This window comes from Lepidochelys kempii, chromosome 12 (assembly GCF_965140285.1).
Source record: "Lepidochelys kempii isolate rLepKem1 chromosome 12, rLepKem1.hap1, whole genome shotgun sequence".
In the NCBI taxonomy this organism is placed as follows: domain Eukaryota; kingdom Metazoa; phylum Chordata; order Testudines; family Cheloniidae; genus Lepidochelys; species Lepidochelys kempii.
The window spans coordinates 2,630,483-2,656,118 of record NC_136391.1 but is presented as its reverse complement, the minus strand read 5'-3'; the positions used below and the strand labels follow the sequence as shown (position 1 = coordinate 2,656,118).

Sequence of the window (25,636 nt, the reverse complement as noted above, 5' to 3'; positions counted from 1 at the left end):
GATCACTCTTGTTGCTGTGTGTATGGTAACACTCATTGTTTCATGTTCTCTGTGTATATAAATCTCCCCACAGTATTTTCCACTGCATGCATCCGATGAAGTGAGCTGTAGCTCATGAAAGCTTATGCTCAAATAAATTTGTTAGTCTTCTCTGTAACTTGTTCTCCAAAAAACTGTATAAATTAAAAGACACAAGCCCCACTTGGGGGGCTCACTTCTAAATGTATTAGCAGAGCAGCTTTGCTAATAAAACAGAGTGGTCTGATAAATTGTGAGTCTGAGTCAAACTTTGACACCCCAAAGATAATAAACACACTAACCCATCCTAAAGATAAGGTCAGGACGACAGCATGACGGATAGAAATGTTTTGATCAAACCACCAGGTACAAGGTAATGGGTGGTGGTTAGCTACATCAGAGAGGTGATACGTAATTTGTTTGTATCAATGTATAAAGATGTATCTCAGAGGCAATGTCTTTGTCTGGCTGAGAGGAGAATGGAAAGTCCCGCCATTCACTGAGCTGGTGCATTCTCATGAGCATACATCTGTTAGTGTACCTGTAACCATTGAGCCAGGACATTAACACCGTGCTTTGTCAGCAATAAACCTGACCAAGTTCCTTCGGTGAAAATTGATTCTGTGGATTTATTGGGCAGTTCGATCGGAGCCTGCTGTACGGGCTATCTGGCCAGAGTCAGTACAGCATGCAGAGAGAACACACACACACAGCCAAACATCCAAAACTTATTTTGTCAATCAATTTCTCAGTCAGGGGTCCATGATTAACATTGCATTTGAAAAGGGGTCCATCAACAAAAGAAGTTTTGAGAACCTCTGATCTATCACGTTTCAGAGTGGTAGTTGTGTTTAGTCTGAGTCAGCAAAAACAATGAGAAGTTCTTGTGGCACCTTAGAAACTAACAAATTTATTTTGGCATAAGCTTTCATGGGCTAAAACCCACTTCGTCAGATGCATGGAGTGGAAAATACAGTAGGAAGATATATATACACAGTACATGAAAAGATGGGAGTTGCCTTACCAAGTGGGGGGGTCAGTGCTAAACGAGGCCAATTCAATCAAGGTGGAAGTGGCCCATTCCCAACAGTTGACAAGAAGGGGTGAATATCAATAGAAGGAAAATTACTTTTTGTAGTGACCCAGTCATTCCTAGTCTTTATTCAGGCCTAATTTGGTGGCATCAAGTTTTCAAATTAATTTCAGTTCTGCAGTTTCTCACTGAAGACTTTTTGTTGTTGAAGAATGGTGACTTTTAAGTCTGTTATGGAGTGTCCAGGGAGGTTGAAGTACTCTCCTACTGGTTTTTGAATGTTACAATTCTTGATGTCTGATTTGTGCCCATTTATTCTTTTGTGGAGAGACTGTCCGGTTTGGCCAATATACATGGCAGAGGGGCATTGCTGGCACATGATGGCATATATCACATTGGTAGATGTGCAGGTGAATGAGCCTCTGATAGTGTGGCTGATGTGATTAGGTCCTATGATGGTGTCCCCTGAATAGAGATATGTGGACACAGTTGTCAACGGGCTTTGATGCAAGGATAGGTTCCTGGGTTAGTGTTTTTGTTGTATGGTGAGTATTTGCTTCAGGTTGGGTGGGGGGCTGTCTGTAATCGAGGACTGGCCTGTCTCCCGAGGTCTGTGAGAGTGATGGGTCATCCTTCAGGGTAGGTTGTAGATCCTTGATGATGCATTGGAGAGGTTTTAGTTGGGGGCTAAAGGTGATGGCTAGTGGCATTCTGTTATTTTCTTTGTTGGGCCTATCCTGCAGGTGACTTCTGGGTACTCTTCTGGCTCTGTCAATCTGTTTCTTCACTTCAGCAGGTGGGTATTATAGTTTTAAGAATGCTTGATAGAGATCCTATAGATGTTTGTCTCTGAGGGATTGGAGCAAATGTGGTTGTATCGTAGAGCTTGGCTGTAGATGATGGATCGTGTGGTGTGGTCTGGGTGAAAGCTGGAGGCATGTAGGTAGGAATAGCGGTCAGGAGGTTTCCGGTATAGGGTGGTGTTTATGTGACCATTGTTTGTTAGCACTGTAGTGTCCCGGAAGTGGATCTTTTGTGTGGACTGGTCCAGGCTGAGGTTGATGGTGGGGTGGAAATTGTTGAAATCATGGTGGAATTCCTCAAGAGCTTCTTTTCCATGGGTCCAGATGATGAAGATGTCATCAATGTAGCGCAAGTAGAGTAGGGGCATTAGGGGACGAGAGCTGAGAAAGCGTTGTTCTAAGTCAGCCATAAAAATGTTGGCATACTGTGGGCCACGCGGGTACCCATAGCAGTGCCACTGGTTTGAAGGTATACATTGTCCCCAAATGTGAAATAGTTATGGTGAGGACAAAGTTGAGCCACGAGGAACAGTGTCCCCGATAATGTCACAGCGAACCTGGTGGCTGAACTTTGTCCTCACCCAGAACCATTTCACACTCATGAGTCAGACTCACCAAAAATCATGCGATTGGCTTAAAAATGAGATTATGTAAAAATAACAGATGGGGTGGGGCTCTTTTCATTTGCCTTCTGCGTTTTGAGCCTTAAGGGGGCACTGGGGTCACATTTTAAAACTTTCTCCAAAGCCACGAGGGCTGGAAACCTGACATTTTTCTTTCAGAAGGAAGGCTGAAATCATCACATCTCCACTTGACTCCAGGAGCTGGGGATTTAAGGAAAACAATAATTATCATGAGACTCCTGACAAAATGATGACAGTTGGCAGCACGGCTTCACTCCTGTTTAAAGGCTCGTTCCTTTCCAGAAGGGGCTTAAACACAACACTCCAGCGACTGAGTTGCAGGTCTCACAGGAGAATATTTAAAACCAAACACCAAGAAAATTCCACATATTAAAGCTGAAAAAAAATGGAGTCTTCTGAGGTCTCTCAGGGCCACTGCAGGCAGTAAAGGAAAATAAACAGGCACAGGAGCTCTGGGCAGCTCTTCTTCTTGAAAAAAAGTTAGAGGGTCAAATTTTCCAGTCCTTAATCATGTAAAACTTCTATTGCTGACAGTGCCTCCACTCATAGATATTAACATGTGCTCAATAACTATGCACCTCATACTTAACTATCTGAGCCATCTTATCCAGGGCTACATGTTTTATACACATTGGCTCAGGGAGTATATTTTCTGGCATCTTGTGAACAGTGCTGAGCACATGGAGGGTCCCAGTGAATAATACAAATCATGACGGTAACCATCTACTTTATGGACTCTATGGATGCAATTTCTGTTCTTTTGTTTGGAATTGGCCTGGATACAGCTGAAACCCTAAGAATTTGAGGCATAAACACATCTGATCCTCAGACGACACTTTCTCATTCTTTCCTTTTCTCAAACTGAGAACAAAAAATGACAAAAGATGGTTTTCAGTTAAAATGTAAAACTCTACAACCCAGCATGGGGCAGAACCTGCCATCCCTTGGGGGTTAAGTGATCTTCTCTCAGCTGACTCTCATTCTTCATCTACCTGACCTCTGTGCTGCTTTGCATGCTGTCAGCCCTGACATCCTTCCCAAGTGCCTGGGACCGCTTGCTGGCATCTCAGAGAACTGGCCACCTTGGTTTTACTCCCATCTAGCGGAGTTCCCTTTTTTTTTTTTTTTTTTTTTTTTGCAGCAGAGAGAGGCAGATCCAGTAGATAGGGTGCTAACCCTGAGAGACCTGGGTTCATTTCCCTACTTCCCCCATGGACTTCCAGTATGACCTCAGGCCAGTGCCTTAGAAGACAGTTTCAATGGTTTTTAGGCACCCAAAGATGCAGCTGTGCCTCCAGTGGGGTTTACAAAGCATCTAACCTTCTAAGCAGTTTTGAAAATCTCGCTAGGTGCTTAAATACCTTTGAAAATCTGGCCTTTTAGTCTCTCTGGGTCTCAGTGCCCCATCTGTATAATGGGGATAACAGCCCTGTTCTACCTCACAGGGGGGCTATGAGGAGAAATAGATTAGACACTGTGAGGCGCTCAGATACTGCGGTGATGGGGCCACATAAGTACCACAGGTAGAGTGGGAACTTTTTTGTACCACTGCTAGCCCTTCCCTTGGTTTTGGCCCCTTCTTTTCCCCCTGACATCTCCCTCTTTTTTTAATGTAACCTTGGCTGTATTTCTGCTATGTTGATGACACTGCTCATCCCCTGTGGTATCTTTTCAACATCCCCATGCAGAGGGATTCCTGTATTACAGATCTAGGAACTGGAGTGCCTGGCAATGCTTTCAGGCTCATCTAAGGACTTCCAGATCCTTTATTTGGTTTAATTACCAGCCCTTTCTAACACCCCGCCTCTGTTTTAAACAAATTACTGACTCCCTGCAGAAAAGGACCTAGGGGTTACAGTGGACGAGAAGCTGGATATGAGTCAACAGTGTGCTCTTGGTGCCAAGAAGGCCAATGGCATTTTGGGATGTGTAAGTAGGGGCATTGCCAGCAGATCGAGGGACATGATCATTCCCCTCTATTTGACACTGGTGAGGCCTCATCTGGAGTACTGTGTCCAGTTTTGGGCCCCATGCTACAAGAAGGATGTGGAAAAATTGGAAAATGTCCAGCGGAGGGCAACAAAAATGATGAGGGGACTGGAACACATGAGTTATGAGGAGAGGCTGAGGGAACTGGGGATGTTTAGTCTGCGGAAGAGAAGAATGAGGGGGGATATGATAGCTGTTTGGAACCCCCTTTCAGGTAGTTGAAAAGAGGATGGCTCTAGACTGTTCTCAATGGTAGCAGATGACAGAACGAGGAGTAATGGTCTCAAGTTGCAGTGGGGGAGATTTAGGTTGGATATTAGGAAAAACTTTTTCACTAGGAGGGTGATGAAACACTGGAATGCGTTACCTAGGGAGGTGGTAGAATCTCCTTCCTTAGAAGTTTTTAAGGTCAGGCTTGACAAAGCCCTGGCTGGGATGATTTAACTGGGGATTGGTCCTGCTTTGAGCAGGGGGTTGGACTAGATGACCTCCCGAGGTCCCTTCCAACCCTGATATTCTATGAATCCCTGCTCCTGGGAAACAGGCTGGGAGCAGCACCTCTCCTCTGCAGAACTCACTACATTCCACACTCAGGCTGCCCGGCAGATAAGAACTGTGCCTGCAGCTTGGGCATGTGCTGGGCAGATCTGTCTGAAATTTAGAGGATGGGCAGGAGCCCTTTGCCACCCCCTAAATGGCACCCCTAAATGTTCAGGCTGACTGTTCGTAGCTAACAGGGCTGTGTTTACCTCAACACAAAATTTAAACCACAACCTAGTTTGTGACTTTCCCTGCAACCTTTAAAGAGATAGAGTGCCCTGTTTGTTTTAGGATTAAACATATTTTGAAACCTCTTTGGGATTAATTTTATTTGCAGTTTGATGTATGAGCTCAGTATCATAGCTTCAGAGGAGGAGTTTAAGGAAAGAGGAAGGGGAAAGGGGATGAATTACCCTTCTTAGAAGTGGAATGTGGTAAGGTGTCAATAGGGACTCCATTGACACTCTTGCCCTTCAACTATGTTTCTCTTTGACAGAGCTTGTAACACATTGGAAGATGATTCTCGCCTTTAGCTTGGCTCAGTGCATGATCCCAAGTAATCTATTTCCTAATGGCATTACTTTTGTAACTTCTAAGTAAAAGAATATCAAAATTCCATATTCAGAGGTCCAATCTGACCCTTTAGGCTCCCCAAAGTTCCCAGTGACTCTGACTGCAGTTTCCAACAGCGCAGGTATTTTTGTTTTCACTTTTCTGTTGAACAAAATGTCAGCAGGTGACAGCCTATGCTTCATTGGGGCTGTTCTGTAGTTTAACAGTGCTAAATACGGATCAGAGTCCGACTCTGCATTCTTTTTCATAGGCATGTTATTATTCTGACATAGTTTCCCACCAGCCTGTTCAATTGGAAAAATAGGGACTAGCGGTTGCACGTCTAAACCACTGCGAACTGCTTAAATTCATGCCCACTAAACTGTGGCCATTGTCCCCTACAACCATGTCTTGTAATGTCTGACAACCTTGGTTCGAGCGATCATGAGCTAATTCAGTTCAAACTAAATGGAAGGATAAACAAAAATAGATCTGTGACTAAGGTTTTTTATTTCAAAAGGGCTAACTTCAAAAAAAATCAAGGAAATTAGTTAGGGAAGTTGAAGAACTTGTGGATCTAAAGGCGGAGAAGGCCTGGAATTACTTCAAGTCAAAGTTGCAGAAGCTATCGGAAGCCTGCATCCCAAGAAAGGGGAAAAAATTCATAGGCAGGAGTTCGCAAAAAGAAAAGGAGTACTTGTGGCACCTTAGAGACTAACCAATTTATTTGAGAATGAGCTTTCGTGAGCCACAGCCCACCCCATCGGATGCACACCGCGGAAACTGCAGCAGACTTTATATACACACAGAGAATATGAAACAATACCTCCTCCCACCTCGCTTTGGATGGGCTATCACCAGCAGGAGAGTGAATTTGTGTGTGGGGGGGTGGAGGGTGAGAAAACCTGGATTTGTGCTGGAAATGGCCCAACTTGATGATCACTTTGGATAGGCTATTGCCAGCGGGACAGTGGGGTGGGAGGAGGTATTGTTTCATATTCTCTGTGTGTATATAAAGTCTGCTGTAGTTTCCGCGGTGTGCATCCGATGGGGTGGGCTGTGGCTCGCGAAAGCTCATGCTCAAATAAATTGGTTAGTCTCTAAGGTGCCACAAGTACTCCTTTTCTTTTTGCGAATACAGACTAACACGGCTGTTACTCTGAAACCTGTCATAGGCAGGAGTTGTAGACCAAGCTGGATGAGCAAGCATCTCAGAGAGATGATTAAGAAAAAGCAGAAAGCCTACAAGGAGTGGAAGATGGGAGGGATTATCAAGGAAAGCTACCTTATTGAGGTCAGAACATGTAGGGATAAAGTGAGACAGGCTAAAAGTCAAGTAGAGTTGGACCTTGCAAAGGGAATTAAAACCAATAGTAAAAGGTTCTATAGCCATATAAATAAGAAGAAAACAAAGAAAGAAGTGGGACCGCTAAACTCTGAGGATGGAGTGGTGGTTAAGGATAATCTAGGCATGGCCCAATATCTAAACAAATACTTTGCCTCAGTCTTTAATGAGGCTAATGAGGAGCTTAGGGATAATGGTAGGGCGACAAATGGGAATGAGGATATGGAGGTAGATATTACCACATCCGAGGTAGAAACCAAATTCGGACAGCTTAATGGGACTAAATCGGAGAGCCCAGATAATCTTCATCCAAGAATATTAAAGGAACTGGCATTGTAAGCCCATTAGCAAAAAATTTTAATGAATCTGTAAACTCAGGGGTTGTACCATACAACTGGAGAATTGCTAATATAGTTCCTATTTTTAAGAAAGGAAAAAAATGTGATCCGGGTAACTACAGGCCTGTTTGACATCTGTAGTATGCAAGGTCTTGGAAAAAATTTTGAAGGAAAAAGTAGTTAAGGACATTGAGGTCAATGGTAATTGGAACAAAATACAACATGGTTTTACAAAAGGTAGATCGTGCCAAACCAACCTGATCTCCTTCTTTGAGAAAGTAACAGATTTTTTAGACAAAGGAAACGCAGTGGATCTAATTTACCTCGATTTCAGTAAGGCATCTGATATGGTTCCACATGGTGAATTATAAGGTAAATTGGAAAAGATGGGGATCAATATGAAAGTTGAAAGGTGGATAAGGAACTGGTTAAAGGGGAGACTACAAGGGGTCACACTGAAAGGTGAACTGTCAGGATGGAAGGAGATTACTAGTGGAGTTCCTCAGGGATCGGTTCTGGGACCAATCTTATTTCATCTTTTTATTACTGACCTTGGCACAAAAAGCGGGAATGTGCTAATAAAGTTTGCGGATGACACGAAGCTGGGAGGTATTGCCAATATAGAGAAGGACCGGTATATCATACAGGAAGATCTGGATGACCTTGTAAACCGGAGTAATAGTAATAGGATGAAATTTAATAGTGAAAAGTGCAAGGTCACGCATTTAGGGATTAATAACAAGAATTTTTGTTATAAACTGGGGATGCATCAGTTGGAACTAACAGAGGAGGAGGAGAAGGACCTCGGAGTATTGCTTGACCACAGGATGACTATGAGCCGCCAATGTGATATGGCCGTGAAAAAAGCTAATGCGGTCTTGGGATCCATCAGGCGAGGTATTTCCAGTAGAGATAAGGAGGTGTTAGTACCATTATACAAGGCACTGGTGAGACCTCACCTGGAATACTGTGTGCAGTTCTGGTCTCCCATGTTTAAGAAGGATGAATTGGAACAGGTACAGAGAAGGGCTACTAGGATGATCCGAGGAATGGAAAACTTGTCTTATGAAAGGAGACTCAAAGAGCTTGGCTTGTTTAGCCTAACCAAAAGAAGACTGAGGGGAGATATGATTGCTATCTATAAATATATCAAAGGGATAAATACCAGGGAGGGAGAGGAATTATTTAAGCTCAGTACCAATGTGGACACAAGAACAAATGGATATAAACTGGCCATCAGGAAGTTTAGACTTGAAATTAGACGAAGGTTTCTAACCATCAGAGGAGTGAAGTTCTGGAACAGCCTTCCAAGGGAAGCAGTTGGGGCAAAAGACATATCTGGCTTCATGACTAAGCTTGATAAGTTTATGGAGGGGATGGTATGATGGGATAGCCTAATTTTGGCAATTAATTGATTTTTGACTATTAGCGGTAGATATGCCCAATGGCCTGTGATGGGATGTTAGATGGGGTGGGATCTGAATTACTACAGAGAATTCTTTCCTGGGTGTCTGGCTGGTGAGTCTTCCCCACATGCTCAGGGTTTAGCTGATCACCATATTTGGGGTTGGGAAGGAATTTTCCTCCAGGGCAGATTGGCAGGGGCCCTGGAGGTTTTTCACCTTCCTCTGCAGCATGGGACATGGGTCAGTTGCTGGAGGATTCTCTGCACCTTGAAGTCTTTAAACCATGATTTGAAGACTTCAATAGCTCTGACATAGGTTAGAGGTTTGTTACAGGAGTGGGTGGGTGAGATTCTGTGGCCTGCGTTGTGCAGGAGATCAGACTAGATGATCATAATTGTCCCTTCTGACCTTAAAGTCTATGATTCTATGACAGGTTTCAGAGTAGCAGCCATGTTAGTCTGTATCCGCAAAAAGAACAGGAGGACTTGTGGCACCTTAGAGACTAACCAATTTATTTAAGCATAAGCTTTTGTGAGCTACAGCATCCGATGAAGTGAGCTGTAGCTCATGAAAGCTTATGCTCAAATAAATTGGTTAGTCTCTAAGGTGCCACTAGTACTCCTTTTCTTTTTATGATTCTATGAGTCTATTAGTAAATGGATCTTACCTCCATGAAGGAGTGCGGTTCCTCCCATGTAAGCCTCTCTGAGACCCAGCACTGCTTGGTTTGGTAGGATGAGGTGACCTGCCCAGGGGTGGCAGGTTTGTATAATTTGTATGATTTTTGGTGGTGCCCAGAACAGGTCTAAGGCTCTGGGAAGGAGTTTGGTTGCGGGAGTGGGTTTGGGGTGCAGGCTCTGGGATTGAGCTTGGGTGCTGGATGCAGGCTCTGGGATGGGACAGAGTGTTGGGGTGCAGCAGGCAGGCTGCCCTGGGGCTGGGGACCAGAGAGGACTCCCGCCAGCCCTCTCTCCGCTGGCAGCAGCGACCTCTGTGGGGGGGCCCTTCCAGCACAACACTCACCCAAGCCCCCCAGGCTGCTTCTCAGGAGCTCCAGACAGAATACCCACCCCGCCCCGGAGTCGACTTGGAGTCACCTGCCATGGGGGGGTGGGGTGGGCTGTCATGTCCCCCCTCCCTCCACTGGCGCAGCAGCCGCCTCAGCCTGCCCCTGGAGCCGCTCCCTTGTAGCCGGCAGCGGCCAGTGAGGGAGTGCAGCCCATTGCTCAGGGCAGGCAGGGACGCTCGGGAAGGAGGTGCATGGAGGCAGCGGCCGGGGGACGCTCCAGGGGAGGAACGCGGGGGTGGCAGACAGGGCCGGGAAGAGACCCAGCACCAAACACTGGTGGAGCCAGGCCCCCTGGGCCCTGAATTTGCTGAAGCCAGGCACCACAGGCCCATACAACTCGCAGCCCCTGGATCTGTCCCCAGTGCTCTCTGAGGTGGCTCAGCTGCAGGCTGCGCCCGTCTGGGAGGCTGTGACAGATCCCAGGGCCTGGAAGACAGCTGGGGGGAGGATCTGAGACCTTGGCTCAAGTGCCAGATGATGCAGAGTTGGCGCATCACGTTGGCCGTGACGTCCTCCTGCTGCAAGGGAACGAGAACCTGTCAGAGACTCAGATGCCCCCAGGAATCAGGGGGGATTAACGGCACCTGGAACCAGCAGCATTTCCACCCAGCCCCTGCCCACCTCTGAGGGATGGATTCACCCTCCTGACCCCAGGATGGAGTCTTGTCCCCTGTAGTGACCTCCAGTGCCAACCCTGCTCCTTGTCGGGTGAGGGTGTAAAGGGTCGGTGGTCATTCGGTGTCGGGTGTCCTGTCACCTCCCCCTCAGTACCTCCGACAGCTGTTCCACCTCCAACCCACCTGGGGACACAGCTCAAGTTTTCAGGGCAGGGAGGGGACTCTAGCGGGTGGGACAGAAGGGATGCTGGCAGCAGTGAAGTGGGTTGCGGGGAGGTTGACCTTTCCCCAAGTCACCCCGGTGACTAAAGCTGAAGCCACAGGATGGCAGCCCTGGTGAATGGGGCAGAGCCGCAGCCCCTGCTGACTGAATCCTCCCGTTCTCTCAAGAGCGGGTCCAGCCCTGCCAGCAGTGGGACATGCTTCCCCCACCCATGTGCCTCAGCCCTGCCTGGTCAGTCGCCATCACCGGTCAGTCCTTGGCCTCCCAGGCTGCCAGTAATGGGAGCAGCTCTGGATGGTCACGCGGGGGACATGGACACAAGGCCACTGGGAACTGTGGGGCAGGAAAGGCTCACAGAGGGCACTTAGGGGACTCTCCTGCCCTTCCCAGGAGCAATAGTACTGTCCTGTAACCCTTCTGCCTGTCAGAGTTGGCAGCAACGAGGGCCGGGTTCAGTATCTAGGGGATCCATTCCACTAACACAATGCAAACCGGCTCGAGCCCCCACCCAGTGACCTGGGACAAATATATACCACCCCCGCTGGGCGCCTCCAAGAGGCGATACTTCCCCTCTCGCAAGCACAGAGTCTGAGTGTAGCAAAAGCCTTTTCATAACAGAGAGAAACAATGTGGCATTATGTTGGGGAAACACCACCAACAGGATTCATAACACAGCCCATGAGCAAAACCCACCCCAAGCAAATTGGGGCACGTCCTTTCCCTTTGGTTCTTGAGTCCAGCAACCCAAAATCACCCGAAGTCCCAGAAGTCTCTGTCTCTGGTCAGGGCAGCCCCAGAGTTCGAAAGTTCATCTGCAGGGTTTTACCTCCCAACCTGGGTGGAGATTGGGGGGGGGGGGGCACGGGTTTAAGGGGCACCTTATGTGGTCCAAAGCTGATGGCCCCATCTCTCCATGGGGCTTCGCTCTGCCAGCCACCCCCACGAGCTGCTCTAGGCATCCAACAAACCGCTCTGCTCCACAAGCTGCTCTGTTCACCATCCCGCAAGCCGCAATGCTCTGCTCCGCAAGCCGCTCCGCTCTGCTCGCCATCCCGCAAGCTGCTCCGCAAGCCGCTCCGCTCTGCTCGCCATCCCGCAAGCTGCTCCGCAAGCCGCTCCGCTCTGCTCGCCATCCCGCAAGCTGCTCCACCATATAGCCTCAGGCTCCCCCACTACTTAACACAACACTCAGTGATTTCAGCTCTTAGGTGAATTCAGCTTGTAGCAGGGGAGCCCCAGTGCTGGTGCACCATTAGCCCACAGTGAATTCAGCTCAGCAGCCTGTGACTAGACTTCTAATGAAATCAAAATCAGCTCTGATATTCCACAGTGGAGAGAGGAGGAAGTGCAATTAGCATGTAAGGCCCTCACAAGGGAGCCCATACCACCAAGTGTTAATACCTATCCTCAGCTTCTCTCAACTCACAGAGTTTTGGAACCCATGTCCCTTGCCTAGCGAATGCTACTTAGGTGATGGCGAGTCCCTCCATCATAACAAAAGGCCGAGTACAGTTCCACTGTCCTTGATTCCCATAATCAGGGTAATAACAATTTATTCTTCCTGCCCCAATAACAGAGACACTGGAGATCCCACAGCAGCCAAAGTGACCATTTGGGCAGTTATGGCCTCATTCCAGGCAGGGTGGGTGTGCCTATGCAAATGAGATCAGCCCCTGAAGTTCTTTTCCACAACTTGCCACACCTCACCACCAGATGTCAGGGTGGAGCTCATCCTGACTCTGCTTACATCCTCCCCCCAGCCAAGAATTTGTCATCCCAACAAATCACACTTCCTTTATACCAACTCATTGGTTTCCTCCAAAGGGCCTCAAGAAGCCCTCTTTAGCTTCCACAAGCCTGTGTGCTAAATGTATTGGCTCCTCACTAGTCACCCCAGGTGCATCATAAGTTAACCGTTTTACTGGTCTTATCACCCTGTCACGTCTAGTGAGACTCTCTGTTGCCATGGTAGGGGAAACATCCTCTTGAGTGATGGATGGAGAGGCTTCCTTTGAGGGTCCCTTGGCTACTGGCGTAGGCCCCTGCACTTCTAGTTCTAAGACTGGAGGGTCCAAGGTGCCCAGGACATCCTCTACCTGTCTGTCCCCATTGTCCAATAACCTGTGTGTGTCATCACACGGGGGTCCCATCAGCGGCACAGGGGTGTCAGAAATGGGCCTAAATAATTCCGCCATGGGGTTTAGGGCTGAAGAGGGGAACCTCTTGTTTGGTTCAGCTGATCGAGACTGAAATCTTGTCTCCATTCCAGGATACACCAAAGTTGTGTCTTCCTCCTCAGACTCACTCTCGGATGTGCTGCATGGGGGTAGGTTAGCTGCAGGGGGCTGGCTGTCCATGTTGGATGGTGGCTTTGGTCTCGCACCTTTATCCTGCCCAGTTGCCCTGTTGTAGCCCAGCTCATAAGGGGTACTTACTAATTCCCCCACAAGGAGCAAAAGGTTTCTATGCACTGTCTTTATTTGCCCTGGACCCTCTTCAGGTTTGATCTTGTAGACCGGCAGGTCTCCCAGCTTTTCCATCACCAGGTAAGGTATTGCCTTCCATCTGTCAGCTATCTTGTGTTTGCCAGCAATACCCAAATTTCGCAGCAGGACTCTGTCCCTCGGCTGGAGCTCCTGCAAATGCACTCTAGCATCGTATCAATGTTTGTTGCGGTCTGCGTTCTTCCGAGCCGCAGCAGTAGCTAAGTAATAAGCATCCCGCAGCTTTTCTATTAGTCGGGATACATATTGCTGATGAGTTTCATAGCTATCTCCATCCTCTGATACACCAAAGCACAAGTCTATGGGTAATCTTGGTTCTCGCCCAAACATCAAGAGATATGGGGTGACTCCCGTAGCATCGTTCTTTGTTTCATTGTAGGCATGCACCAGAAATGCGACATGCTGGCTCCAGGTTGCCTTCTGCTCTGGTCGCAAAGTTCCCAACATATCTAATAGGGTTCGGTTTACCCTCTCTGGCTGAGGATCACCTTGTCCTAGATTTTTTAATTCCTGCTATCTTTAGCACATCCTTCAGAAGATGACTCTCAAAATCCCGCCCCTGATCAGAGTGTATCCGAGCCAGGAATCCATAGACTGAGAAATATTTGTCCCACAATACTCGAGCGATGGTGGTGGCCCTCTGATCACGTGTGCGATATGCCTGTGCATACTGTGTAAAATGGTCAGTCACTACTAGAATGTTCCCAGCATTCCTCGTCTACCTCTACAGACAAGAAATCAATGCATACCAGTTCCAAAGGTTTGGTGCTGGTGATGTTCTTGAGATATGCAGCCCTCGTGGGCAGAGTTTTCCTTTGAACACATCGAACGCAAGTCTCCCATTTCCTGTGAACATCTTCAGCCATTCTGGGCCAATAGAACCTACTACGAATAAGTTCCAGGGTCCTCTCCATCCCTAAATGCCCAAAGTCATCATGCAGGGCCCTCATGGCCAGGGCTCTGTACTCTTTTGGCAGTACTAGTTGGGCTCGTTATTTTTGTAAAGGGTCGGTGGTCATTCGGTGTAGCACTCCCTGAATCAGTTTTAGTTTGGTCCATTCTCTCAATAGTAGTTTACCCTCCGGGTTAGGTGGGACAACCGCAGCTGGGCTTTGCCCCTCCCTTTTGGCAAGTAGTGTATCACAAATGTCAATATCTTGACACTGGGCTTCTTGCCAGTCAGCCGCATTGAGCATGGGCAAGGGAGATTGGTCTAATGCAATATAGTTCACTGAAGCAGAGGCATGTATTCAGGGGGCAGGCCCAAAGCTTCTGCAACACATCCCTGAAGGGTCTCATGGGCCTCTGGCTCTCGGCGACTCACATTGCAAATAGCTCTCACTCCATCTGTGGGTATCACAGCAACTTCTGGAGCCTGCGGACGCCTGGACAAGGCATCTGCATCTACATTGCTACTCCCTGATCGGTATTGAATGCTGAACTCATAGCTAGCCAAGGCAGCCACCCATCTCTGCCCTGTAGCATCCAGCTTAGCACTTGTTAACACATAAGTCAGTGGATTGTTGTCTGTCCATACCTGGAACTGAGCACCATATAAGTAGTCTTGAAATTTCTCAGTGATGGCCCATTTCAAGGCCAGGAATTCCAGCTTGTGGGTGGGATAGCGAGTTTCACTATCAGACAATCCTCGGCTGGCAAAGGCTACAGGTTTACATTTGCCTTCCACTTCCTGGTACAGGACGGTTCCCAGACCCTCCAAACTGGCATCAGTATGCAGGATAAATGGTTTGTTTGGGTCAGCAAAAACTAGGACTGGAGCGTGAGTTAGGCAAGTAATGATTTCTCGAAAAGCCCTTTTCACATCTCTCATCCCACCGTGGCCCAAATGGTTCGAAGGGGCCATAGTGTCTCTGCACAGGAGGCTTTGGGGACCTCCCCTTTTTCTTGGTCTTAGATTTGTTCTTGCTGGACTGGTGTCCCCTGGTAAGATCATTCAGAGGCTTTACAATCGTAGCATAGTTTTTCACAAATCTGCGGTAGTAGCCACTAAATCCGAGAAAGGTCTTGAGTTCTCTGTAGTTACTTGGACATGGCCATGTAGTGAGTGCTTCTATTTTATCGGGATCAGTACTCACACCCTCTTGGGACACAATGTGACCCACATACTTCACTGAGGTTCTGCAGAACTGGCATTTGTCAATTGAAAGCTTCAGACCATAATCCTCCAACCTATTAAGCTCTTTAAGAAGTCTTTCTTCATGCTCCTCTGATGTTCTTCCAAACACAATCAGGTCATCCAAATAAACTAACACTTTCTTAAATTCATGTCTCCCACAACTTTCTCCATGAGACATTGAAAGGTGGCAGGTGCTCCAGAAATCCCTTGGGGCATGCATTCGAACTGATAAAACCCTAATGGGCAGATGAAGGCTGTCTTCTCCTTATCTTTCTTCTCCCAGAGGGATCTGGTAGTATCCACTTCGAAGATCCAACACAGAGAACCACTGTCTTCCCAGCAAACAGTCTAAGGCATCTTGCACTCGAGGCATAGTGTACTGGTCGACCACAGTACGGCTGTTTAGGGTGCGGTAGTCAATACACATCCGGATTTTCCCATTCTTTTTACCGACTACCACAATGGGTGAGGCGTATGGGCTGCGAGTCTCTGTAATGATGCCATTTGCAGCCAGCTCCTGAAGATGATGTCACACATCTTCCATCTCAGAGAGAGCAATCTTCCTAGATCTCTCCCTGAAAGATCGAGAGTCATGTAGTCTGATATTGTGCTCTACTCCTTTTGCATATCCCACATCCCACTCATGCAGTGAGAACACCTTGGATCTTTCACAAAGTTTCTTCCTCAGGCGATCTTTCCACTCCTCGGACACTGGTGAATCTCCAGAGTCAAACTTTGCTGGGTCTATTGTCGGAACTTGAGTTTCACACTGGGGTTTTACAATTGACTCAGGCTCAAAGACGTCTGCTATCTTTTGTCCTTGCTTCACAACAACATAACGACTCATCTCATTAGCAATCAGTATAGTCATGCTTTCCTGGGCTTCAGCAGATAGGGTTATGATTCCACTGGGGACCAGCACTCCTTCAGGGAGCTCTCCTCCCATCGGCTGCTCTATCATTGCTAACGTCCGTTTACTGCCTTTCAGCCAGGTACTCATGACAAGCACTTCTTGCTCCGTCCTTGCAGGCACTACTAAGGGGGTCGTGCCTGCGTACTTCAGTGCCCCAAGTGGTAGCTCAGATGTGTCCCTTTTAGCGCTCTCAATTTTCCTATAGGCTTCAGCACAAAGCGTATGGATCATTAGGGTATTCAGGTACTGGTCCCCAGCCCGCCTTCTGCAGTAATCCGCGAGTACCTTGAAGAGACTGGAGTTGGTCCCTATCAGCACAGACACATCAGAAGTCCCTTTAGGGTCAGGGCATATTAAGAAAGCTGTGTCTACCTCTTCTCTTACCCCAGCAACCTCCTCTGGGAATTCCAGGTGCACGATGACATACCCTTGGTAGGGGTATTCATCCATGCTGAGGCCACACAGGCCAAGGCCAGTCAGTGGCTGTATAGGCAGGTGCCTAAGCATCTGTTGGTAGAATGACTGAAATATAATAGTCACTTGAGATCCAGTGTCAAGGACTGCTTTACCCTCCACCCCTTCAATCCTCATCATGACCTCTGCTCGAGGCCCTATCAGTCCTGCGGGGATCCCAGCTGGACATTCTTTTCTGGGGGAATCTTCAAATCCTGCAGGCCTGGGGGGTGCCCGTCCCCAGACCCTCTGGCAGCTACCGGATCTCTCCCAACTGATTCTCAGCTTTCCATACACTAAGGAGGGGTTTTTTTCATTACGGCACTTGGCAGCACTGTGTCCATCCTGACCACATTGTTAGCAGAAGAATTGACCTTTCCCCCCTCGCCTGGGTGGGATGGTGGCTCTAAGTGCGGGCTTCTCAATCGCCACAGTTTGAGGCTCCTTATTCCTGGAAGTCTTAACTCGGTCAACGGTACTTTGCAGCTCAGCTATCCGTTCCGTCAGGACCTGCATTTGTTGGGCAAGTTCCTCTCTGGTGCTCACCATCAGTACACTGGCCATTTGCAGTGGTGTTGTGATGGCTGGCTCCGATGTCTGGGCTTCCCAAAACTCACTGGCAGCCTGCCTTTCTTCCTCCTCTCTGACCTCTTTTATCAGCTGGGAGTAACTTGGGGGATGTTCCTGTCGTTTTCTTAGCTGGAAATGAAATAGAATCGGGTTCTGATACTGAGTTCCTCTTACAATTTGAGCCAGTCTGGTCTGATCCATCTGCTCAGCAGTCACTGCTCCCCTCATGACAGCTCTCTGAAGCAGTCTCTCCAGTCTCTGTATGTAGGCTGAAGCCTTCTTGCCCTTTTGCTGTCGGGAATTAAGGAACTTACAGTAGCTGTCTTCAGGGCCCTCTACGCTACCAAAGGTGTGATCAAGGGCCTCTAGGCAGTCCTTCACACTGACCCCAGGGTCAATGAGCTTCAGGGTGCGAATCACATCTAATGCTGGGCTGCCAAGGTTCTCTATGAGGCATCTTCGCTTTTCTGCATCTGGTACGGCCCACTCTTGCAGCATTTCAGTGGTATGCTCCAACCAGGGTTCAAACTCCTCCTCCCCAGCAAATAACCTTAACTTGCCACAAGAGCTTGATGCAGCATGGGACAGCACAACCTTTTCCAATGTTTGCTCCAGAGCTTTTGTCCAATCATCGGCCGAGGCTGCAACCTCTGAGCTAGAAGCTGCTGAGCCAGGGCCCAATAAACCTGACGTATTAGCCATTATACAAACAGTAATTTCCTCACAATATAAGCACAAACAAATAAAATATAAATTGTTTCCCAATGTAGTGGATCACTCAACAGGTGCTTGTGAGGGGGTACTGACCCAGGGATCCCGGACGAGCCCCCAAAAATGTAACATAGAATCATAGAATCATAGAATATCAGGGTTGGAAGGGACCCCAGAAGGTCATCTAGTCCAACCCCCTGCTCGAAGCAGGACCAATTCCCAGTTAAATCATCCCAGCCAGGGCTTTGTCAAGCCTGACCTTAAAAACCTCTAAGGAAGGAGATTCTACCACCTCCCTAGGTAACGCATTCCAGTGTGTCACCACCCTCTTACTGAAAAAGTTTTTCCTAATATCCAATCTAAACCTCCCCCACTGCAACTTGAGACCATTACTCCTCGTTCTGTCATCTGCTACCATTGAGAACAGTCTAGAGCCATCCTCTTTGGAACCCCCTTTCAGGTAGTTGAAAGCAGCTATCAAATCCCCCCTCATTCTTCTCTTCTGCAGGCTAAACAATCCCAGCTCCCTCAGCCTCTCCTCATAAGTCATGTGTTCCAGTCCCCTAATCATTTTTGTTGCCCTTCGCTGGACTCTCTCCAATTTATCCACATCCTTCTTGAAGTGTGGGGCCCAAAACTGGACACAGTACTCCAGATGAGGCCTCACCAATGTCGAATAGAATGTAACCCTTCTGCCCGTCAGAGTTGGCAGCAACAAGGGCCGGGTTCAGTATCTAGGGGGTCCATTCCAATAACACAATGCAAAACCGGCTCGAGCCCCCACCCAGTGACCTGGGACAAATATATACCACCCCCGCTGGGCGCCTCCAAGAGGCGATACTTCCCCTCTCGCAAGCACAGAGTCTGAGTGTAGCAAAAGCCTTTTCATAACAGAGAGAAACAATGTGGCATTATGTTGGGGAAACACCACCAACAGAATTCATAACACAGCCCATGAGCAAAACCCACCCCAAGCAAATTGGGGCATGTCCTTTCCCTTTGGTTCTTGAGTCCAGCAACCCAAAATCACCCAAAGTCCCAAAAGTCCAATGACGCAAAAGTCTCTGTCCCTGGTCAGGGCAGCCCCAGAGTTCGAAAGTTCATCTGCAGAGTTTTACCTCCCAACCTGGGTGGAGACTGGGGGAGGGCGTCATCAGGACGCGCGGCGTTAACAGGTTGCCCAGCTCCAGGCTCCTGGGGCTGGGACGGCATCACCCTCTAGTGGCCCAGGGGCACACCTGCTGCAGCGCAGGCATCTCATTCCCTGGAGGGGCTCAGGGGCCCCTGGCTCAGGGAAGCCCCCTTAGTAAAAGGTGGCCGGCACATAGGAATCCAAAGCCTGTAGTGGTTCTTTGTGGAGGGCAATTTATCGCAGGGGCAGGGCTGGGTTAGAAATGGCTCTCGGTGCATGGGAACAGACACATTCTGGTGTGCAGCTCACAGCAATGACAGGGGACCCTGCATTGCTCCAGCAGGGAGATCTCCTGCACCTCAGTGGCTAGAGGCATGGGGCAGAGGGGTTGGAGCTGGCAGAACAAAGGTCTAGTCCCCCCAATTTAGTGATTTCTCTAGTAGCTGGGTCTGGTGTCTACAGCTCCTGGGCTTCTTCCGAGGGGAATCCAAACTACAACATGACACAGACAAGGAGACTCAGGCCCCTGTTCCCACCACACAGATGTGCCTATGAACCTTTTGTTCTGGGGCAGCAATTCAGTTTGTGGGAGAGGGGACAAGCTCACAGTCTCTCTCATGTCAAGTCTGCAGAGCAAGTCTGTAGACGCTCTTGTAGGTCCAGGAGCCATTCCTAGGCCTCCTCCATGACTTTGTGCAGATCCCCCATTTCACCTTGGACTCCAATTCCGGAACACTGTGTTATGGGGTGTTCGAGGGTTCGGATGTTCTCACAGTAGTCGTGTGAAGGGGAGGCTTTGATTTTCTACCTGTGCATCAAGTAGTTGCAACACGGGTCAGTGACAGTGGGCTTCTTTGGAATGGTGGCTGAGGTCCAGACACTCTGCCATTCCCTGGACAGGTTCGGAGATGTGAGGTGGGCGCATGTGATCTATAGTGGTTTTGGAGCTCACTGAGTCTCCTACCCAGTTCCCAGGCTGGGGCACTCTGCTTTGTGATAAATTAAGGGGGGGGCGGGGTAGCCCCCGCTTATGAACACCCAGCCAACCAGTTAGCTGTAAAATCCCTCTTGGTGTCTTTTCTCTGCTTGCTTTACCTGTCAAGGTTAACAAGCCCACAGGTAAAAGAAAATGAGTGGGTACCTCACCAAAAGAGCCAATGGGAAGGTAGAACTTTTAAATTTGGGAAAGAAACTTTCCCTTTGTCTGTTGTTCTCTGGAGAAGGAAATACGGGGCAGCAATGGTGTGTAAGGCTTGAACCAGGTATGAAAATTCATCTTTCATAGTGTGATACAGCATAGCCAGGGAGCAGCAGGAGAGTGTTAGAAGGGAGCCTTATTCCCTGTAGAGGGAAGAAAGTTTTCTCATTTGACCCCCTTTATATAAGATTTGGTGCCACTACAGGACCTGGTTGCAACGATGATCTGTACGGTCCCAGATTATGTCAATAATGTCACAATAGGGAATGTTTAATTAGACACAATCAGGTTTATTTTTTATTTTGGCTTGTGGATCTCCTCTGTGCTACCCCCGATGCTTTTGTTTGCTTGTAACCTTTAAGCTGAACCCCCAAGAAAGCTATTTTGGATGCTTAATTTTTGGAATTGCTCTTTTAAAATCTAGCAAAAGCCTAAGTTCCAGATGGATTTTCTTCCTTTTTGTTTTTTAATAAAATTTACCTTTTTAAAGAACCTGATTGGTTTTGTGTCTTAAAAGGTCTGTGTACATGTTTTTCAATTAGCTGCTGGCAAAAGCTGGGTTTCCCTTTTGTTGTTTTCTTTCTCGGCTTCCCCAAAAGAGGGGTGGAAAAGCCAAGGGGGCCTCAGGGAAAACTTCCCAAGTGAGTTTTTTCCAGGATTTGCGAGAGGCAGTTTTTCACTTGGGTGGTGGCAGCATTTACCAAGGCAAGCTCAGAGTAAAGCTGTAAACTTGGGAATTTAATACAAGCCTGGAGCGGCCAGTATTAATTTTTGGAATCCTTGTGGGCCTCCACCTTCTGCACTCGAAGTGCCAGAGTAGGGAATCAGCCTTGACATGCTTCCTGACTGGTGATCGCATTGAGCAAACCCCACCTCCTTTCTCTGCTTCTCCAGGGAGCAGGGAATCTAACAAGGGTCTGGCCAGCCAATAGTAACTCGCTGACCCAGTCCTCTCCTCTCAGACCCTTGGGTATCAGCCAGGAAGACACAGAGTGGAGGGACACCCAGAGCCATAATCCTACATTAACTCACCCACCCAGGGATTCTCCTTATGCCACTAGCAATGGATCCATGTCAAACACACAAATCATTGCAACTAGCAAGGTTCCAGCGTGGGACCTTTAGTATCAGCCTCTCCCACTGGGGGCTGGATAGGGAACTCTGAGCTGGAAATAAGGAGTGGGCTCTTTTAGGAGGCAGCCACTGCAGAGAACCCAGCCAGCCCCACTCCCTAAGCTGTGTCATGCCCTGACATGGTCCTGGTGCCAGTCCCAGCATCACAGATCTTCCACCTCATGGATGGTCAGCCCTGGGAGCTAGAGAGACACACACATTCGTCATTCTAGCTGCATTCTAGTCTGTGTCCTTCCAATCCCATTGCTGGCTGCACAGAGGGCAGAGTCCTCGCTGCATGCCTGGCCCAATAGAATTGCAGGGTGTGTGGGGGGTGTGTGTGGAGAAGAACAGAGAACAAGACAGAGAGAGACTTGTGCCACACGGTGACTGATCCTAGGGAACTCTGCTGAATTCTAATGGAAGGGAGAAGAGAGGGGACTCCATCAGCATTTTCCTGACAGTTCCCCATCTCCCCTGGGCCAGGAGTCTCCTTCCCCTTGGCCCCTCTGCAGGAGATGCTGGGGGAGAGAAACTAGAGATAGACCCTTAATTTTCTCCGTTGCCAAAGGAGCCTAGAGCTGCTCCAGGATGCCAAGAAGGGACCCAAGGCCATGCACGAACCTGGCTGAAGCAGGGGCTGGAGCAGGGTCCCCTTAAAGGCCCAGGATCACCACCAACCAGGAAAAGAAGAACTTGACTCAAGCTTAGCTCCTTCCCTGCTCTGACTCTGCCGCCCCAAGGGGAACACTCCTAATTCACATCCCCTACAGCAGCAGATCCTACAGCCCATCGGAGCCAGCTCGCCTATGCCGGGAGTCAGGAAGCTGGGGTCAGAGGTCACTTACGTCAAACTCAGGGAGGGTGATGGTGAATCTGAGCAGGGCCGTGCTGCTCCTTATGGCCCTGGCTCTCTCCTGGGACATCCTGGACGTGATCCAGAAGTTGATGGCTGTGGGGGAAGGAGGCAGGTCAAGATCAATGAGTTGTGCCAATGAGCCCCTCCCCATCCCCAGGGGGCTGAGACATTGTGCTCAGGGGGGAATATCTGAGTCATTGATTGCAGAGCTTTAGAAGGGGATTATTGCCCCCAGGACGATGCTGGTATCCCGCAGGTCACAACGTGTCATTGTCTCTCTAGATCGGGACAATGTTCGATGTTGGGGCTGGTCCCATCCTCCCTGAAATCCTGATTCCTGAACAGCTCACCGGGAAAGAGACAGACCCCTTGCCCCTCCCCAGCTCTCAAGTCCTTGGTGGGATGAAGGGCCTGAATGTGAGCACAATCCCCGCAGAAATCTCAGGGCCCGTCGCAGAGAAGGGCTGATTTCCTGTGGTCCTCCTGTTTCTATAGGGAGGAGCCTGTGCCTCTTTTCGGCGGACCATATCCTGGATCTCACAGGGGGAAGGGAGGGTTCAGACTTTCACTCCCCGAACCAGCCAGGGGCCCTGTGGTTAGTGCTCAACAGAACCAGGCAGAGCTCTGGCTTGAAGTCCCAGCTCCTTCCTCTGTCCTTTCAAGGAGGAAGGGCCTGAGGCTGCATTGAACCAACTGCCCCAAACAAGGGCAGCTCACTGGGACCCAGCTAGGAGGACAGACTGGAAAATGGATCTTCCAGTCTCTCCTTACCAGTCCTCCTACGAGTTAAGGTAAAATTGCCCCCTGCGCCTCCTCCTCAGACTCACCTTCAAGCTGTAGTGGAGTCTGTCTGGGGACTCTGCCAGCAGGTTCCCCAGCATGGCATCCAGGAGCTCTGGCATGACCTTGTGCAGAGGCTGCAAAGCAAGGGAGAGCCATGGGTCAGACTGAGGAAAATTGGAGAGTCATCAGGCAGCTCCTCAATGAGCTCCTGTGAGACCCGAAGGAAACAAAGGAGCATGTGAGATTCGGGCCCAACTGACACTTCCCAATTCAGAGATTACACAGCCAGCGCCCCACAGAGCCAGCAGGATCCCCCCACCTGCCTCCTCCACTCCTCCGATTCCTTCCTGCCCATCAAACTTGGCCCCCTCCCAGGATTCCTGCCCAGCTCGGTCCCACTCCCCTTCTTCCCTCCTCCCTGTCAAAACCCACATCCAACACCATCCCAAGTACTGAGCTGAGACCATCTGATTCCTTGTCCCCCCAGCCTCAGCTGCCCCTCCAGCCCCACGATTCCCTCACTCCCCACGAGTGACCAATCTCAAAATTTCTCCCAAACCTCAGTCCCAGCAATCCCTGCCATCAGCTGCCCCTACAGCACCACCCAGCCCCCATCCATTGGCCCGGGGAGACCCCCTGCCCTTCCCATGTCTCTCTCCTCCCTCCAGCCACTGGGCACTGTGTCTCGCTCACCACAGTCCTCTCCACCACAGCCACCTTGCAGCAGGGCGGCTCCAGTGTGTCCTGCCCTCTCCTCTGTGCAGCAAGACACGCGGGGTGGATGGCGGGCAGGAACCTGAGCTGCTGGGCCTCATCCTGCACTCACCAGGAGTGGGGTTAGGGGAGAGAGAGCCAGTTAGCCACGGACCCCCCTGCCCCAGCCACACCAGCTGCAGGGCTCAGGCCCCAGTGAGGCATATTGGGGATCCGCCCATTGTCCAAATCACCCACTACTCCGACACAAGCAGGGTCAGAACTGGGACACTGCCTATGTGGGGAGGAGACCCCCTGGCTGGTGTGTGACAAACACCCCCATCTTGGGGGGTCTCAGATCATGGAGGAGAAAGGTCCCCATTGGGGTGGTGGATCATCAGGGACAAGACCCTCTGCGGGGGGATGAGATTCTGGGAAGGGGCAGGACAATCTCGGTTTCAGCCCAGCTGGGGAATATTTGTACCTTTCCTCTGCACTGGAGCTGCTCTCAGATGATCTTGAGAGCAGCCTCCTGTGGCCATGTCTACCTATTCCTCCTCCTCCTCTGAATCCCTGTGGGTCCCTGCACCAGGGAGAGGAGGGGACAGGATGACCCCAGCTGCCACTTGGGGGAAGGAAGGGGTGTGGTGGGGACAGCAGGGTTAATGTCCTCCTTCAGGGACCCAGGACAGATCAGGCCCTGCACTCCCCCCTCTCAGGGATGCCTTCAGCCCCCAGCAGCTTCAGGAGCCCCTAGCAGATAGTCCCCCCCTCCACTGTCTTGGACTCCCTGGAAGGTGCCTGCCCCCCTGGAGCATCAGGGCCCAAATTGGAAGCAGCTCCCTCTACCCCACCCCCCCCAGCTTCCCTTGCTGCTGCTGGTGTCAGTAGGGTTCACATGGCTCAGACCAGACACCTGGGCTGGGGACCCAACCCGCATAGCACTGGTAGAGCGCCTGAACCCAGGGTGCTCACAGTCCTGTCCTCACCCCTGCCTGAGCTCAGCCTGGTTCCTCACCTGGCACAAAGCAGCAGCGCCCATCGGCCTCCCTGCTGCCAGGGTCCCAGAAGCTGCTGGGACTGGGACAGGGATCCTCCACCTCCTGCCCTGGGGAGGCTGGAAGGTCTTCAGTGATCGGGCACGACGATGCCTCCTGCTGGAAATCGGGGCTTGGCTCCTGGGGCTGGTGCTTCCCACACAAGAAGCCCCAGAGCCACCCTGCCCAGCTCCCCTCCTGGGCGGAGTCACACCTGCCCAGCCGCATCCTGGGCCAGCTCCACTGGGCCCTGAGCTGCCTGCACTGCGAGCGGGTTTCCTCTGCCAGAAGGCTGGGCACTTCCACCTCCTGGCCTGGCCGGGAGCTGCTTCGCCGCCAGCGGGGATGGAGGGGCCCCTCTGCTCCTGGGGAAAATGGCAGCTGCTTCCCTCAGGCTCTGGGGCCACCTGCAGAGCCTTCTTCCTGAACATCCTCAGGATCCTGGCCATCCTGGACCCGAGTGGGGAGCAGGCGTGAGTCTGGGGTCAAGGCAGCCTCTCACTAATGGCCCTTTTTGGTCCCTCCCCATCCCTGCCCCAGCCAGAGCAGCTCCTCCTCCCCCCACAGGGGTGCAGGGAATGCAAGCTACACACACTGGCAGGAGTTCATTGCACGATCTGCTCCCAACGTCCCCCCTCATCATCCCTGGTGCTGCAATGCCCGGGGAGTCTCCTCCTTTTAGAGCAGTGGGGTCAGTCACAAAGACCATCCATCACTTTGGACAAGCAGACCCCTCTTGCCGTCCCAGGCTATTATCCTGTCCAGGCTAGAGAAGGACCAGATCCCAGGAGTCCGGACTTCTCCAGGAAACCATTCCCAAAGTCAAGGTCACAAAGTCCCTAGGCATAGGAAGCCCAGGACCCCCTCGTTTCCCATTGATTCCCATGCTCAGCTGCTCACAGGGTCTGGCCCAGCTCAGAGACTGTCAGCCTGGGGAGCAGTCTCCCACAAGGGAA

General features: G+C 50.0%; 1 protein-coding gene across 1 annotated transcript; it reads right to left on the bottom strand.

The window, feature by feature from the left end:
• Nucleotides 1-582: 582 nt before the first annotated feature.
• LOC144929172 (uncharacterized) lies at nt 583-24,908 on the bottom strand. Its single transcript, XM_078848156.1, has 5 exons — nt 24,662-24,908; nt 23,644-23,751; nt 22,995-23,084; nt 22,157-22,260; nt 583-2,678 (listed from the first exon to the last, which is right to left on the bottom strand). Exons 1-5 carry the CDS (start codon nt 24,906-24,908, stop codon nt 2,577-2,579), a joined length of 651 nt encoding a protein of 216 aa, XP_078704282.1. The 3' UTR covers nt 583-2,576.
• Between the last annotated feature and the right edge of the window lie 728 nt (nt 24,909-25,636).

What these genes read in the sequence shown, in the direction of transcription:
- LOC144929172 (XM_078848156.1), bottom strand. Translation starts at nt 24,908, where the DNA reads ATGCGGCTGGGCAGGTGTGACTCCGCCCAGGAGGGGAGCTGGGCAGGG. An exon ending in GACTCCACTACAGCTTGAAG is followed by an intron (nt 22,261 to 22,994) that starts GTGAGTCTGAGG and finishes CTTCCCCCACAG; the next exon opens with CCATCAACTTCTGGATCACG. An exon ending in TCACCCTCCCTGAGTTTGAC is followed by an intron (nt 2,679 to 22,156) that starts GTAAGTGACCTC and finishes TTAAATCCCCAG; the next exon opens with CTCCTGGAGTCAAGTGGAGA.